The sequence below is a fragment of the Sceloporus occidentalis genome, unplaced genomic scaffold (genome assembly GCF_023333645.1).
Source record: "Sceloporus occidentalis isolate IW3139 unplaced genomic scaffold, rSceOcc1.0.p SCAF_126, whole genome shotgun sequence".
Classification (NCBI taxonomy): Eukaryota; Metazoa; Chordata; class Lepidosauria; order Squamata; family Phrynosomatidae; genus Sceloporus; species Sceloporus occidentalis.
The window spans coordinates 524,772-541,021 of NW_028317106.1; the positions used below are offsets into that span (position 1 = coordinate 524,772).

At 54.3% G+C, this 16,250-nt stretch overlaps 1 protein-coding gene across 2 annotated transcripts; it reads left to right on the forward strand.

Moving 5' to 3' along the window:
• Positions 1 to 2,829: 2,829 nt before the first annotated feature.
• On the forward strand, positions 2,830 to 9,877 carry LOC149281894 (guanine nucleotide-binding protein subunit alpha-13-like). 2 transcript variants are annotated; one of them, XM_089498764.1, is made up of 5 exons: positions 2,830 to 3,112; positions 6,148 to 6,374; positions 8,764 to 8,814; positions 9,205 to 9,219; positions 9,305 to 9,877. In XM_089498764.1, exons 1-5 carry the CDS (start codon positions 2,830 to 2,832, stop codon positions 9,875 to 9,877), a joined length of 1,149 nt encoding a protein of 382 aa, XP_089354890.1. The 2 variants fall into 2 exon arrangements, with proteins under 2 accessions (XP_089354890.1, XP_089354891.1); XM_089498765.1 differs by lacking the exon at positions 9,205 to 9,219.
• The last annotated feature ends 6,373 nt before the right edge of the window (positions 9,878 to 16,250 follow it).

Consider the following 16,250-nt stretch of genomic DNA (forward strand, 5'->3'; position numbering starts at 1 on the left):
TCTTCGTGAATAAGGTGCCTGCCCCCGGATAGGTCTCCTCATCCTCTGAGCCCCATCAGATTACCATTTATCCACGTAAATTTTGGGGATCCTCTTGAGTTCGTGAAGCGTTGGCCGTCAGCGGGAAGACATCAGCTTAATCCGAATGGCAAACCTTGTCGCAGACGGAGATATATATTATATATATATATATATATATATATAGATGCCTTGTGACAGAATGGAATTATTTGGCCTATCTGAGGACCTCTTTTCACTAGGGTATTGCTTGGACCAATGTATTGGTTAACGGGTCAAGAACGATAAAAGCAGTGAGAAGAGCGAATGTTGGATAAAATCTACAATGATATCCAATCCGGCACGAGGATCCTCCGCTGGCTGTCTCCTGGGACGGCTATTCTGGTAACTTGTCCTTGCTTTTGCTGCGTATCTCCTGTCCTGATCTTTGACCTGCGTCTCATCATTTCACGTGTCCTGCCCTGGCCTTTGGCCTGTTCCTGGCTTTTCTGCTTATCTCCTGCCCTGACCTCCGGCTCTTTTTCTGGATTTTGCCCCTCTGTCCTGCGTCGTCGATTTGGATGGTGGCACCAGAAAGGCGAGACCTTCACTCGGCGTGTGCCGTGGTGGTCGCTCGATTACTCAATCCGATGATGCAATCAATTGTTTCTACTGCCGCCTCCTGCCACCAGAATCCTCACCGTGACCAGCCTGTGACCGGTGCCCAAGGAAAATGGCTAATTGCCATGTGGGAAGTAGGGCTGCAGTCATTATTGTCAGCTGTGAGGGGCAGGAAGAAGGACGCGTTTTCATGCCAGAGCACCTCATCTTGTCCGTATTGGCAAAAAACAGCGGGCATTGCTGGATTTCCATAACTTTTCTGCGTGAATAGAGAGCTATATGTCGTGCAGCGTAACACATGGCTTCAGACGGCAGGGGGCTTCCTCTCGGGGGCCGTAAAGCTGCTCTCATTCCCACAATAAAGACCAGTAACACCACTTGGTTTTATTTCTTAAGCAACCAAAAACCCCGACCGCAATGGTGCTCTCACTTCCGCTTATGTCACATGCCGGCTGTACGTGGGTGAGCGAGGAGATGTGCACAATTTCTTTGAGTATTCACTTTTTGGGGTGTTATATACACCCTTATTCAGGGGGGGCTGGCAAAGTGTCTCCACACAAACGGAAATGCAGGAAAGATATTTTAGCGCTAGAAGTAACACTTAATGGAGAATACCTGTTGCAGGACCTGATAGATGGAAGTGGGGGCACGGCTGGATGACATGTACCCTGCCCCCCCCCCCAGTCAAGGGGCTAGAAAGGCCAGCAAATTCCAATGTGAATTCTCACCCCTATCACCCTGTGAGAACACTGAAAATATTAAAGGGGAACAAACGTGGGCAATTGGATTGGCGCTGGCGAGGAAATAATTGCCACTGCTTGGTGACGGGACGTGAACCATGATGTCACCAAAATGTCATCGTAACTATGTTTGAAAAATTATTCTTGACCTCATCACTTGGCATCACAGACTCTGCGTGGCTTTTGCCCCGGGGCTGCTGCCCTTTTACAGACGGAAAGGCTCTTACAGAACACAGCAAGTTTAAGAGCCCGTCGGTCACGGGACCAGCGCATATAACGCATACCTCCGATTACACGCGTGTTCAACGCACCGCATACTCCTGCTGCAAGCAAAGGGGCAAATCCTTCAGATCCATGCTCTCTGCAATCGCCTGGGGCAGAAATCCAGAGCATTGCGGGGGGCGACACTTCGCTGCGGTGCATTCAGATGTGTTTCCTGCACCCTGCAAAAACATAAAGCCTTAAATCACTTACAGGGGCCAAGGCTGGCCAGGGGAGCCCCGGGAGCCAGGAGCTGAGGGGTGCTAACTGATGGCCCCTGCCAGATACCACAGAACAACACTTTCATATTTATAACCCCCCGGGGGGATTAATATCTATACCCCCCCCGGAGGGGTGTTATATGTCTGATTAATATTTATTTCCACCCTCCAGGGGTGTTAAATGTCTGATTAATTTCCCTGAGGTGTGTTACATGTGCGATTAATATTCATATCCCCCTGAGGGGGTATTATATGTGTGAATAATATTTATATCCCCTCGAGGGGTGTCTATTTGTGATTTATATCCCCTAGAGGAGTGTTTATTTGTGTCATTGGTATTTATATCCCCTCTGAGGGGGTGTTATATGTGTGATTAATATTTATACCCCCCTCCTCGAGGGGTGTTATACGTGTGATTAATATTTATACCCCCCCTCGAGGGGTGTTATATGTGTGATTAATATTTATATTCCCCATGAGGGGGTGTTACATGGCATTAATATTAATATTCCCCCTGAGGGGGTGTTATATGTGTGATTAATATTTATATTCCCCCTGAGGGGGTGTTACATGGCATTAATATTTATATCCCCCCATGACGGGGTGTTTATTTGTGATTTATATAAATATATATGTCATTAATATTGAAATATATATATATATATATGTATTTTGCCCTTTCTGAGTCTGTACGCTCGAGGTATTGTTACCTGTGCGAGCTCCACCTCTGCCCCTGTCAGGCAGCCGTCTTGGCACTAATTAGCGCTTATTAGACAGGGTGGGCGTGACTGTTCCGCTGCCCTTCCCTGGTTTGGCCTCACACGGTGGTCACGTGTCGCCAAGGTGACGCACGCACGCACGCACGCGTAGGGTGTGACGGCCCCTGTCGCCATTTCCCGCCCCTCGGCTCGGGGTCGCGCACGTACTGACGGCCTCGCGCACGCGCCGCCTGGTCTCCTCCCTGGGCTCGTCTTCATGCAGTGTGTAAGATGGCGGACTTCCTGCCGTCCCGCTCCGTGCTGTCCGTCTGTTTCCCCAACTGTGTCCTGAACAGCCGGGAGGCCGAGCAGCAGCGCAAGTCCAAGGAGATCGACCGCGTTATCTCCCGCGAGAAGCCCTATGTCAAGCGGCTCGTCAAGATCCTGCTGCTCGGGGCCGGCGAGAGCGGCAAGTCCACCTTCCTCAAACAGATGCGCATCATCCACGGCCAGGACTTCGACCTGAGGGCCAAGGAGGAGTTTCGGGCCACCATCTACAGCAACGTCATCAAAGGTGAGAGGTCAGGGAGGGCCTGAACCCCGGCTGATGGTGTGTGGGGGGGTGCAGGGATAGGGAAAAGGGAGGGGCTCGGCGAAAGGCAGGGGGGCAATGCACCCCCCAGCTGCCAGAGGGGAAAGGCAGGGGGGCAATGCACCCCCCAGCTGCCAGAGGGGAAAGGCAGGGGGCAATGCACCCCCCAGCTGCCAGAGGGGAAAGGCAGGGGGCAATGCACCCCCCAGCTGCCAGAGGGGAAAGGCAGGGGGGCAGTGCTCCCCCCCAGCTGCCAGGGGGAAAGGCAGGGGGGCAATTTACTCCCCTCCAGCTGCCAGGGGGGAAGTGAGGGAGGCAATGTACCCCCCTCCAGCTGCCTGGGGGAAAAGGGAGGGGGGAAATACACCCCCATAGTAGGCAAAGGGGTCGCACTCCTGTAGGGGTCGCATTCTCCTCACATTATGGGGAATAGGGGGGCTGCGCCGAGCTGTTGGGGCTGCAAGTTCAGCTCGCTGCATGCACCTCGAGAGCTTTAAGAAGTGCAAAGCAGCCATGGCTGAGAGGCACATATACTGCGCCCTCAACCGGGGGCATCCTACCGTGTACCCACGCCAGCAGCCCACGGAACCCGCTCTCTGCGTCTAGTCGGACGCGGCTCCCGTTAAGGCGGCCACATCCGTGTGTCCTGTCTGTACCTGTCCACGGGTCCGGCCCCCGACGTCGCTGTACGTTATAGCCGACCCAGCGAGCCTTTACTGCAGGAAGAGCTTGGCTGGCCCTCTTTAGGCAGTGCATGCCCTGCGTCATGTATAGCGAGCTCGGCGAGGTGCCCTGCGTCATGTATAGCGAGGTGCCCTGCGTCATGTATAGCGAGGTGCCCTGCGTCATGTATAGCGAGGTGCCCTGCGTCATGTATAGTGAATTCGGCAGGCTGGCCCCTGTATGACGCTCGTTTTCAGGCATCTGTTAACCCCCCCCCCCCCCGTGTTCAGGGTATGTTTTGTCGCGTGTTGGTTATTTAACGTGTTTTGTGACGTGGCTCTGGTCCGCAGTGGCCCTTGTGTCCCCTGCATGCTGCTTATAGGCGTTTCCCGGTTTGTTTGGGTGGCGCATCCATCAGCCAACCTTACACGTGGGGGCGGGGCTGCTACCGGCGCTGTCATGCTGGGCTCCACCCCCTGCTGGGTAAACAATATATACACGAAATCGGTAGAACCCCTGGAACGTGTGATGCGTTCCGCTTCCCCCGGCTGTCGCATTCTGGCGCACTTGTCGCCCGCCGCATGCCCCACGTGGCCGCACGCTCTTTTTCTGTGAGATTGAGGGTGTTGGCTGGGCGTAGTGGGAGTTGAGGCTTTTCGTGGCGGATACTGGGGCAGATCGGGTGCCCTGCGGGGATTTGATGTCCCGCGGTTCGTCCTGTCCGCGGCGGCCATGCTGTGTGTGGCTGGCGTGGGTGCTTCATGTTGAAGTTTCCCTTCCTGTCTGTGCTAAGTGAATCAGACATGCGCGCTCCAGTGATTGGTGCTGGATGGGAGTGATGGGGCTGGCAGAATACTTACTGCGGCTCCATTTGGTAAATGGCCGGGAAATTTACGCTGAAAGGGGTCAGCAGAGTGATCCTTTCCCCCGCCGAGCTCCGGCCCGTTAACGTGAGAACCGGCATCCACTCGCTGTAATTCTTATTGCCCAACCTGCCCAAGGACTCCCCGCTCGGAAAAGCCTTTAATGTTTAACTAGATTGCCAGAGGTCCCCCTCGCGGTCCAATACCTTAAGGTTCCTGTGATGAGCAAACAGGGGCCACGGGGGCCGGTAGGATGGATCATATAGAATAAAGTCTTTGTTCTTATTGATCCCTGTTAGTCGGTGGCATGAGGCGCATGGAGAATACGGGGGCCGTGGCAGCGGTGCGTGCATAATATCCCGTACCGTTATGTAGCGGGTGAGGATGCGGGGGGCCACGGCGGTGCGTGTATAATATCCCGTACCGTTATGTAGCGGGTGAGGATGCGGGGGCCACGGCGGTGCGTGTATAATATCCCGTACCGTTATGTAGCGGGTGAGGATGCGGGGGGCCACGGCGGTGCGTGTATAATATCCCGTACCGTTATGTAGCGGGTGAGGATGCGGGGGCCACGGCGGTGCGTGTATAATATCCCGTACCGTTATGTAGCGGGTGAGGATGCGGGGGCCACGGCGGTGCGTGTATAATATCCCGTACCGTTATGTAGCGGGTGAGGATGCGGGGGCCACGGCGGTGCGTGTATAATATCCCGTACCGTTATGCAGCGGGTGAGGATGCGGGGGCCACGGCGGTGCGTGTATAATATCCCGTACCGTTATGTAGCGGGTGAGGATGCGGGGGGCCACGGCGGTGCGTGTATAATATCCCGTACCGTTATGCAGCGGGTGAGGATGCGGGGGCCACGGCGGTGCGTGTATAATATCCCGTACCGTTATGTAGCGGGTGAGGATGCGGGGGGCCACGGCGGTGCGTGTATAATATCCCGTACCGTTATGTAGCGGGTGAGGATGCGGGGGCCACGGCGGTGCGTGTATAATATCCCGTACCGTTATGCAGCGGGTGAGGATGCGGGGGCCACGGCGGTGCGTGTATAATATCCCGTACCGTTATGTAGCGGGTGAGGATGCGGGGGGCCACGGCGGTGCGTGTATAATATCCCGTACCGTTATGTAGCGGGTGAGGATGCGGGGGCCACGGCGGTGCGTGTATAATATCCCGTACCGTTATGTAGCGGGTGAGGATGCGGGGGCCACGGCGGTGCGTGTATAATATCCCGTACCGTTATGTAGCGGGTGAGGATGCGGGGGCCACGGCGGTGCGTGTATAATATCCCGTACCGTTATGTAGCGGGTGAGGATGCGGGGGCCACGGCGGTGCGTGTATAATATCCCGTACCGTTATGTAGCGGGTGAGGATGCGGGGGCCATGGCGGTGCGTGTATAATATCCCGTACCGTTATGTAGCGGGGGGGCTACTTTCTGTTCTGGGGGGGGGTTTGCTGCACGCGCTGACGGCCTCTTTCTCTTCCAGGTATCAGAGTTCTTGTGGACGCCCGCGAGAAGCTGCACATCCCGTGGGGAAATCCTTCCAACCAGAAGCACGGGGAGGTCATGATGGCTTTCGACACGCGCTCGGCGATGGTGGTGCAGGGCATGGTGGAGACGCACGTGTTTCTCATGCACCTGTCCTCCATCAAGGCGTTGTGGGCTGACGGCGGCATCCAGGCAGCGTACGACCGGCGCAGGGAGTTCCAGTTGGTAAGACCCCCGTGTAAATGTAGATTATACTGAGCCCCGTCAAGTTGGGCGCCATGGGCTTTAGCCTGCGATTCATTCGGGGGGGGGGGTAATTACAGGGAGTGTCTCTGATGTGCATGCTGTCCGTGAGGGCCCCTGTGGGCCAGCGGGGTGTCTGGCGTTTCTGGGGGCGTCGGGGCATGCGCCGGCTCTCCTTCCTGGCGCATTATTATTAGGTTCGGCGTGGCTTGTGTTACGCTTGTTCTGATTGGTTTGTATTAAAGGCCCAATTTCTGTCAGCTGTGATGGGATTGGTGAAGTGTCCGTGTTGGATAGAAATACCGCCTCTTCCTGTTTTTATAGAGTCCGGGAAGTGCATTAAAGCCAGGCGCGCATGTCTGTGTGTTGCGTGGGCGATTCCCCCCAACCCCGGAAGCCTGGCCTGGGCTCTTACCCCCTAAATTCTTGTTTAATTGGACGGATCAGCATGTCGCCCGGACCCCTTAACACTTTCCTCTCTCCCGGGATTTAAACAACTCCGTGCGACTGAATAATGTGAGGGGTTTTTCCTCCTGTCGTGAAGCGCAGGGGGTTAATAATGTGAGCATTCGCAGTAACCAGGGGTGGGGGGGGGATTACAGTGAGCTGTACTAAATTCTACCCCACCTGCTGCTTCTGGGGGCAGCATTGAGTCCCTGCTGTTGGCAGTGCCAGCGGGCATCATGTGACTAATATATAAACCCACGGCAAGGAGCGCCAGGTCATCGCGCGGTATCTGCTGTGCCCTGCTCGCGGGGTTAACAGAAGCCCGTCAGGCGGAGGCGCGTGTGATGCTGCTGATGTCATGGTTTGTTGGTGAATGTCATGTTCTCCGGCTTCCTGTGCGAGAAGCTTCTGCAAACGGCCGGCAGCCGGAAATACGCCGACGTCTTTCACCTACCGCTTACTGAGAAGAGCCTGCAGGATTCCCGCGTGCGTTCAGAAACCCCCCGTTATGCCCCCCCCCCGCGTGCTGAGACCTGCCTCTGGTACGGGGAATGTGGAGCCCTCCGGCCGCTCGTCTCTCCTGCGTGGTATAACCCCCCTCCTCCAAACCCGCAGTCCTCTCCCCGTAAGCCTCGTTTAGCCGTCCTGTCCCTTTAAATGTCAATCTTGCCAAACCGCGGGACGGCCGAGGCCCGATCAGCCAAGTGAAGCGTCTCTGCTTCTGGTTGGTTGCTTTGCATGTTTTGGGGGTCCTGCCTTGACCTGGAGCTTGGCTGCTTGGGGGTCTCCCGGAGAGGAGGCCAGGCGAGCTCTGTGGGAGCGAGAGCCGGTGGAGGGAAGCACTAGCGTGTCCTTTGTGCACCTTGTATGACCTGCCGAGCGTGTCTCCGGCAGTCGCCGGCTGCCAGATTCCCATCACACCTCCTGGTAAGATGTGAGGGACGCCTCAGAGTGCTGCTGTTCACTGGGTGTGTGGAGGAGGCCAAACCGGTTATGGAACGCAGCCGCCGGCGGCTGATCACGCGGCTGCTGTGACGGCTCCGGCAGCCGCTCCTGGGCTCTGTTAAATTGTGGTGGCCGGCTGCTGTCATACCGGCCAAACGCCCCTCCGCGGAGAGGGGTGAGAAGGGTCAGACAGCAAAGTAACTGATCGCTGCCGAATATCTCCTAAATAGCGCCGCCCGTAGACAAAAACTGTAAGTTCCACAGAGGCGGCTGTTCCCCTTTATGAGCAATATTTAAATTAATAAAGCGGCTAGCGGTGCGAAGCCTGCTGCCCCCGTACATCCAGTGAGTTTTGGTCTGAGTGGCGGGGGGCTCGGGAGGCCTTGTTTCTGATAACCCGCCGGGGGGCTCTGCCGGCTGGCAGCTTGTGGTCAGAAAGGCCCTCTTCCCGTTTACGGGTATTTCCCTTTAACGTTGTTTGGGTTCCCAGGCAACAAGAGCAGACTGTATGCGGGTGAAAGGTTAATATTTTTACAAAAACCCCCACTTTTAGCCGTCTCGTTAGCTGCGGTCTCGTTTTGGTTAATCAGACGGCTCCGCTGCTGTAGCGGCCCCCGGCGGACATGTCTCAGTGCCAGGCGCTGATTAGGAGTTGGGATTTAGCTTCTCGGAGCTGTCCTGTTTCAGGGAGTAAAGAATGACTTATCGTCCGGGTTAAAGTTATCCTTTCGTTGCCGGAAGCATCTAGCGTTTGGCTGCAAAGCGATGGAGGTTACGTCCCGGGGGGTTGTGAGTAATTGATGTTTCGTGAGCTATGTCTGGGGTCCGGCTTCGGTATATTCCTGTAGCCGGGGGTTTGACTGCAGACTGGGGGGGTATTTGGTTTAAGTAATTCCTCCCCGGCTCCTGTGTGTATGTAATAAACGCGCGCCGTGCTCCCGCATCCAGCGTAACCCAAATATCCGTCTTTCCTCCTCAGGGTGAATCCGTGAAATATTTCCTGGACAATTTGGATAAACTCGGGGAACCGGTGAGTTTGCTTCCTCTGTGTTAAAGTCCCTGTGCTGTGAGTGGGGTTTTGTGGGCCCGCGCTCGGCACTATTTCCTGATAATGCGACGGCCCGTCCGGACAGCCTTTTACAGGTAAACAAACCTGTTTGCTCCCTGCTGCATCTAGGACACCTAACTTCATAGAGTGCAACACCTATATAATAATATAACTTCCTTCCCCGTCTCGATGGTGGGCACTAGGGGTCCTAGCTAAGCTTTTAACCCGTTGGCTCATTGCCCAAGCACGTTGCCCCCACTCTGCCCAAGCTCGTTGCCCCCGGGACAGCTTTCCCTTTTGGTTTCTGCCGTTCGGCAGAACGTCTCGTGCCGGTGTGACGGCCGGGGCTGCCTGTACGGATTCGGTGTAGAGATGATAGAGCCCTCGGTCGCTCGTTTATAAGACGTGTGACTGCTGGCGAGATGTCTGTCTGTCTGACTTTCTTAACTTTATGTATGTTTTTATTTTAAAGAATTATCTCCCGAGTCAGCAAGATATCCTGCTAGCCCGGCGACCCACCAAAGGAATTCACGAGTACGACTTCGAGATTAAAAATGTGCCTTTCAAAATGGTGGACGTCGGCGGTCAGCGGTCCGAGCGCAAACGTTGGTTCGAGTGCTTCGACAGCGTGACGTCCATCCTCTTCCTGGTGTCGTCCAGCGAGTACGATCAGGTGCTGATGGAAGACCGGCAGACCAACCGCCTCACCGAGTCCCTGAACATTTTCGAAACCATCGTCAACAACCGCGTGTTCAGCAACGTCTCCATCATCCTCTTCCTAAACAAGACTGACTTGCTGGAGGAGAAGGTGAGAATAGTGAGCATCAGAGACTACTTCCCCGAGTTCGAAGGGGAGCCTCACTGCCTCTCCGACGTCCAGAAGTTCCTGGTGGATTGTTTCCGCAACAAGCGCCGGGACCAGCAGCAGAAGCCGCTCTACCACCACTTCACCACGGCCATAAACACGGAGAACATCCGCCTCGTCTTCCGGGATGTCAAAGATACCATCCTGCACGACAACCTCAAGCAGCTCATGCTGCAGTGACGGACTCCTCGCATCCTTCTGGGGTTTTTTTTTCCTGTTTTGGAGTTTTTAAATCATTTTATATATATTTTTTTTTTTTTGCAAGTTTTCCAACAGGAGTAAGAAGTTGGTTTTATGTCTTGTTTTTTTTTTTTTTTTTTCTTCCTTGGTCTCGGCTTCTGTTGAGCTTCAGGCTTTATTTCTCCGCGTTGCCGAGCGTCGCCGAGAGCCGCCGTGTTTTTCCATCCCCAGCGAAAGCCTCGTCCATCGGCTCCGGTGCTCGGCCCGCGTGGAGCGTCGGGTCTCGGAGGGAAAAGCCTGGAGCGGTTCTATCGAATCCAATGGAGATATTTAGATTTTTATTCCCATGAAAACCACGGTGGATGGTTGGCATTTAGGCTTTTAAAAGTTGTATTTTAATTTGAAATTGTTCTTAATAGGTTGCGTTTTTTTACGTTGGCCGATTGGGGGCGTTATTGACCGCCTTCGCTCCGCGCCGACTCGTGTACCGTTTTAGTTTGGTGTGATAGCGTAGCTTGGAACGTCGCGGCTTTCTGGAGCACGGAGACTCTCCGCTCGGCCCCGGCCGTGCTTCGCTCTGGGATCGCGCCTTCGGCACCCAGCGCACGGACGCGCATGGACCTAACAGGACACCGTACGGTGATTGAGCGAGGACGCTCGTAACGCATCCGATTCATTCTGTTGACAGTTACAACTATGCAATTACCTTTTCCCTTAACAGCCAGAAATTCCGGGTAACGGAGCCTTTACTATGTGAACTTTTATTTACGACTTCACTATATTAAGCAAAAAAACAAACAAACCAACCGTAAGTTGCCTAACCGGATTATTCTGTTTTAGTCGTGCACTTTCTTCTTCCGCGTTTAGTTTTCCGGGCCGGTAACAGCCGGTTCAGGAGCCGGGACCGCGCGGGTAACCGTGTGTTAAATGTTTAAGTACGGCACGAACTTTATTGCCGTCGGTGCCTGGCATTAACCTGTCGAGCGCTGGATGGGTGAGACCCTCGCCGGTGCCCGCTTTACGGTATCGTCGGTTCTAATGGTGCCGTCGCGTCCGGTTGATATGGTTGTGTGCCGGGCGCGTTCCCGCCGCGGCGGCCCGGTATCCCCATAGCTCCTCCTGAATACAGGCTCCTCTTTAGTGTTGATGTAAATGATAAATTGCTTGCAATAAGACTTAATTCAGGGTCTTGTCAGAGAGGACCTTGTTGCCTTTCCGAATGTCTGCGTACCAAACACTTCTTCCTTCGTGCCAAGTCCGCGGCACCGCTCCTTAGGGCCATGGCGTGCTCATCGTAATCGTGCTCATCGTAACGCTCCGCCGGCCCGCGCAGAAAATCTGTGTACACGCGATTACGCAGGAGAAGCGCGACTGGCACGGCTCCCGGGGTCTGTTCTCGCTTTACAATGTAAGCAATAAGTTCTCCCCTCCTTTTCCCGTTTGCTCTCCCCGCGAGCCGGACTTCAGCCGCGAGCAGCGGGTACGGCGGCGCCGCTCGTTACTTTTAAAGGAGTAAAGGTTGTTCTGTACAGCAAAATATTTTTTCACCGTTCAAAGTATATTTTTTAGATTAAATGTGAAATATAGAAATTCTAAAATAAAAACCTAGCACATCACCCTGGGGTTTGTGGATTTGGGGTCTCATCGTATATAGATTTTTGTATTAATAGTGCCAAATTTTTCACCATGTTGATATTTTCCGCCAGAGAATTGCGTGTTTTGGAATATCCGTACGTTTTTTTTCTTCTTCGGTTTCGTGTGCGGTGCTGGGGGGCCCTTGGCGGCCCCCGGGACCTGTGCCTCATTGGGGAGGGCTGTTCCTGGCATCGTGGATTTAAAGGGACAGGTCACGTGACCGGGAAACAGTTATTCTTTGAAGCCAATCCCGAATACTCTCAGGAAGGGCCGCCGGGGGCCTGTTTTAGCCATCTGTCAGAAGAGGACTCTCTCGATGCGCGCTCGGCAGTCCCATGAGGTTTCCGAAGACGCTGCCGGTAACGTCCCGGTGACTTTTACCGCGATACCCAGAGCGCTTCTGAGAAATGGCTAAAATCACGCAAAACCGTGGCTTCCCGAATGCCGCTGCCGTAACTAACGGTCATATAGTTTTATTATTAACCAAAATGATTTTTTATATATAAAATGCCAGCTTTCATCTACAGGTTAAACGTGCCTTGTGTCCACTACCCCTGCAGCATTTAGTGCCCTGCGCGTGTTCTAAGGGCGGGGAAGACATTTTCCTTACTTTTAAAGGGATTATTACCTGTTTATTTGGGGTGATCGGTGTGATTTTGGAGACCAGCTGATCACCTAGAGATTAATGATTGTAAATTGTAACACTCCTGAAAACCGTGACAGTGTTAGAGATTAGCGCTGTGCGTTGGCAGCCTCTCCGGCGCTGAAGAGGTTAAATCGTTACTATAGCGATACACGCGTGTAAGGCTGTGCCGGTGCCGACCCGTTGGCAGTGCCTTGTTTCCCCCGGTGTGACTTAATTTTGGGTCCCCCGTGTCCCGCACTCCGACACCCACCCCCATCACCCGCGGCCGTTTGCTCCTTCTGTGACGCGCTGGCAGTTGTGACCGCCTGACGTGGTCGCAGATTTACCCCATGTAACCGGGGGGGGGGGGGCGCGTCTGTGCCAGGGCCTGCGCCTCCGACGTGCCTTTGTTCTGTTAATGACGTTAATGATGTCTTTCCACCAGCTGTTTAAACCACGCCGAGCGGAGACGCGCCTAAATATTATTGCGAAACGAGCCTCACACAGCCGATGGGGGAAGCGAATTCCTTCTGCGCATGTGAAGCGCTCGTGCGGAAGGAAAGTGCTTCCCCCGTGCAGGCTGCGGCCGGTTCACGTCTGAATGTTACCCGTGCGGTCAGGGCGGCACGCGGTAGCCATGCGCGGCTCGCAGGGTCCGACCGTTTGCAGAGCACTGCCTTTTCTTTGGAGATATATATATTTCGTAAGTCGCCGCGCAGGCGTTTCTAACACTTCCTGTTTTTGTACACACTTTGTATAAAACGTCTGGTTTGTAACTTTTTAGGACGGATTCCGCCACGAAGCCTTCGTTTGTACATTTAGTTCCGTTTCTGTCGCTCTTTACGCTGTAAGTTATTTCTGTGGATGAAGCGGGGCCGCTCCGGCGGGGTTCGGGCCGCTCCGGCGGGGTTCGGGCCGCTCCGGCGGGGTTCGGGCCGCTCCGGCGGGGTTCGGGCCGCTCCGGCGGGGTTCGGGCCGCTCCGGCGGGGTTCGGGCCGCTCCGGCGGGGTTCGGGCCGCTCCGGCGGGGTTCGGCCCGTCCTGGTTACTAATACCGTGCTTTTTGTAACCCAGCTGTACATTGTGTACATACGTCTTTTGCGTTTCAAATAAATATGTGCATTGTAAAAATAAGAAATACTGACCTTAATTAAACACATTTAAAGCCTAGCCGCATCCCGGGTGTCTGTGGCGGCGGGAGACGGGCGGCGGGGGGAGGGATAACCTGATGGCCGGACCGGTAAATAACACCTACGCACCGCGCATGCGCCAAAAGCCAATGGTCTGCACCGTCTGCATGGATTTCATATTATTGTTTTATATAGCGCCATCAGGTTCCGCAGCGCTGTACAAAGGGTAGACCGGGCATGATTAGTATATGGCATGACATACAGAAACAGACATGCCGAGCGAAGGGTGCCAGCGGGGCGCAGGGGCGTAAGCATATCCGAGCCAAGGGCAGACGAATGGGGGGCCGTGTGTAATGTAATGATGCCCCCCCCCCTGTTCTTTCTGGAAGCCCGGGGATCCGGTTTGTGACCTGCTGGGATCTCACCCCGCCAGCCGCAGCGGGTGCTCCCCTCTCCGGATCTGCGCTTTCCCTCCTGATTCCGGCTGAACAACCCCGTAATAAAAGGTGCGGAAACCGTAAAGCACTCGATAGCCTGGAATAACCGAAATGCATCAAACTGCCTCAATACTCGCTTCTGCTTGACGGTACAGGGTATTTGGGCAAGCTTGGGGTCTGAGTGGCCGCTGTGCCCTGTGATGGCCCCGGCAATTTCCATAGGGTTGGTTTTTCGAATGCCTTAAATCGGCAGCCGTGGATTAGTAATCCCACCACCCGTGGATGCAATGCCGGGTTTCAATTCGATCACCTCGAGAAAGTATTCAGATTATTAAAATATTCACACCCAGACTGCGGAAAGGGGTAATACGTTCGATGGGAGGAGCTGCGGAAAGGGGTAATACGTTCGATGGGAGGAGCTGCGGCAAGGGGTAATACGTTCGATGGGAGGAGCTGCGGAAAGGGGTAATACGTTCGATGGGAGGAGCTGCGGAAAGGGGTAATACGTTCGATGGGAGGAGCTGCGGAAAGGGGTAATACGTTCGATGGGAGGAGCTGCGCTAAGGGTTAATACGTTAAATGCGAGGAGCTGCGCTAAGGGTTAATATGTTAAATGCGAGGGGATGGGGAAAGGGTTAACGTGCAGCATGGGCCAGTGGAGGCGGAGCCTTAGCGCAGTGTAACTTCCTGCTGCTCTAGGGACCGTCTGATAATACTCAGCCTTTCAATGCCCTGCACTGGGGGCACAAACTGAATGCCCCCCTTTGGTGCATTTAATGCATTTTCCATGCGCGTCTCGGGTTATGGGGGGGTATATTCTGTCTGCGTGGCTTCGGGGTCCACGTCGGTCTAAGAACGTTTACTTCTCTGAAGAGTTCAGGGATCCCCGTCCTTTAAAGCGGAAATATTTAATGGCCGCGTTATACTTCGAGGATAAAAATCCCAGAATGTTTGAAAATAACCATTTATTATGTTGCGGATGATCCCTTACGGTGGGGGGCGCTGTTTGCGAGCAGAGTACTCGGTGCTGTGCAGGTATGGGGGGTGCTGTCACCTAATGGGTAGCAATATTCACGAACCCCCTTCTCCGGCATGCAGGTGCGGATGACGGGCCGTTGCCTGAATGCAGGGGATTTCTGGCAGTAAGTAACAGGCGGTGAGGAGCGCGCTCTGGCGCATGCTGCATTACGCAGGGGCAGCACCGCAGCCGGGGTATCTGGATGAGCTGGCACTACCACACATTGAAACCAACTTGATGCGTGTATCCTACATGTATCGCACCTGCAGCCTATAGAATCCATAGGGGTCCCACCCAGCGGCCTCTCGCTTCCATAGGGCAGATCTCTGAGCCCCTCGTAGGGGTCGGTGCAGTAAAGCATTTGCTCAGACGGCCAGCGTCCTATCTCCTCCTGATGCGGGTAATCTGGCTGAGCGGGGCGTTTAATGTAGAAGGATCCCTCGTCCATCCGGTCGCCGTCCATTCTGTGACCGACTGGATCCCGTCCCACCCGGGACCGGCAGAGACCCCCCAGGACTTTTACTGGAATCCTTGCAGATGCGCCCCTGCTCCCGGGAGGATAGACATTGGGAGTCCGTGTCAACTTTATACACGGAGACAGATGGGAGACTGAAGCGCCGCAGGTGATGCCGTGACGCAGAACATACAGATCCACGCAGGTACGGAGACTGTGGCCATCCTTTCAGCCCACGCGTGTGCGAAGCGCTGCTGGTATTTCATTAAGGCTTGAATAGATTTGTCAATTAGTCCTCAATCTCATCTCATTAACCCCTTCTGTCCCCAGGAGATCTTCTGAAATACCGGACGATGCTTTCTGTATCGCAGGCGCGACTTTATCCCAGAGATTCCTGGAACTTTGTGTTCGGGACGGCATCTCTCACTGAAGGTAAGCGAGGGCAGTTATTGGAGCGCATGTCCGATAATAAAAAAACAAAAGGTGACAGGTAACAGGTAAAAACCAAGGTCCCAGATTAAATAAAATGAACTTCGCTTTTCTGCATGCTCCAGTAATGCAGGGTTTTCACTGTATCTGCGTTTGCCCACTGCTGCCACTAGAGGGAGCCAGAAGACCACAAATAAAGTGATCATGTGACTCCACTCACGTTCTGGCGCCTCTTCGCAGCGTTACAGCACCGCCCGGTGGCCACGCAAGGAACTGCACAATACTGCGAAATAACTAGGAGCTGGTTTTTGGGTGGGGAGCGGTAGTTTCTTCGCTTATCTGTTAAATGAACAGCGTTATGCGTGGCTGGGAATGGTTAGCGGTGATGTCATTGGGTCACACAGGGCGAAATGTTTTTAGCTGTGACTTTATAGGCTCACGTAGGGCTGGGTGTATTTAGCTGTGATGTCATTGCATCCCGCGGGTGTGGGAAGATTCAGTACGACGAGGATTTCTACTGTCCCAGATATAAAGGTAGAGTGACCCCGCGGATGCCCCCCGGCTCCAGCGACTACTCCGTGTTTGCTGGATATGATACCCCTCCAGTCACCGGTTCGCTGTTGCTGTGATCCTGACATCCATTTCT

What these genes read in the sequence shown, in the direction of transcription:
- LOC149281894 (XM_089498764.1), top strand. Translation starts at nt 2,830, where the DNA reads ATGGCGGACTTCCTGCCGTCCCGCTCCGTGCTGTCCGTCTGTTTCCCC. An exon ending in CTACAGCAACGTCATCAAAG is followed by an intron (nt 3,113 to 6,147) that starts GTGAGAGGTCAG and finishes TTTCTCTTCCAG; the next exon opens with GTATCAGAGTTCTTGTGGAC. An exon ending in GGCGCAGGGAGTTCCAGTTG is followed by an intron (nt 6,375 to 8,763) that starts GTAAGACCCCCG and finishes TTTCCTCCTCAG; the next exon opens with GGTGAATCCGTGAAATATTT.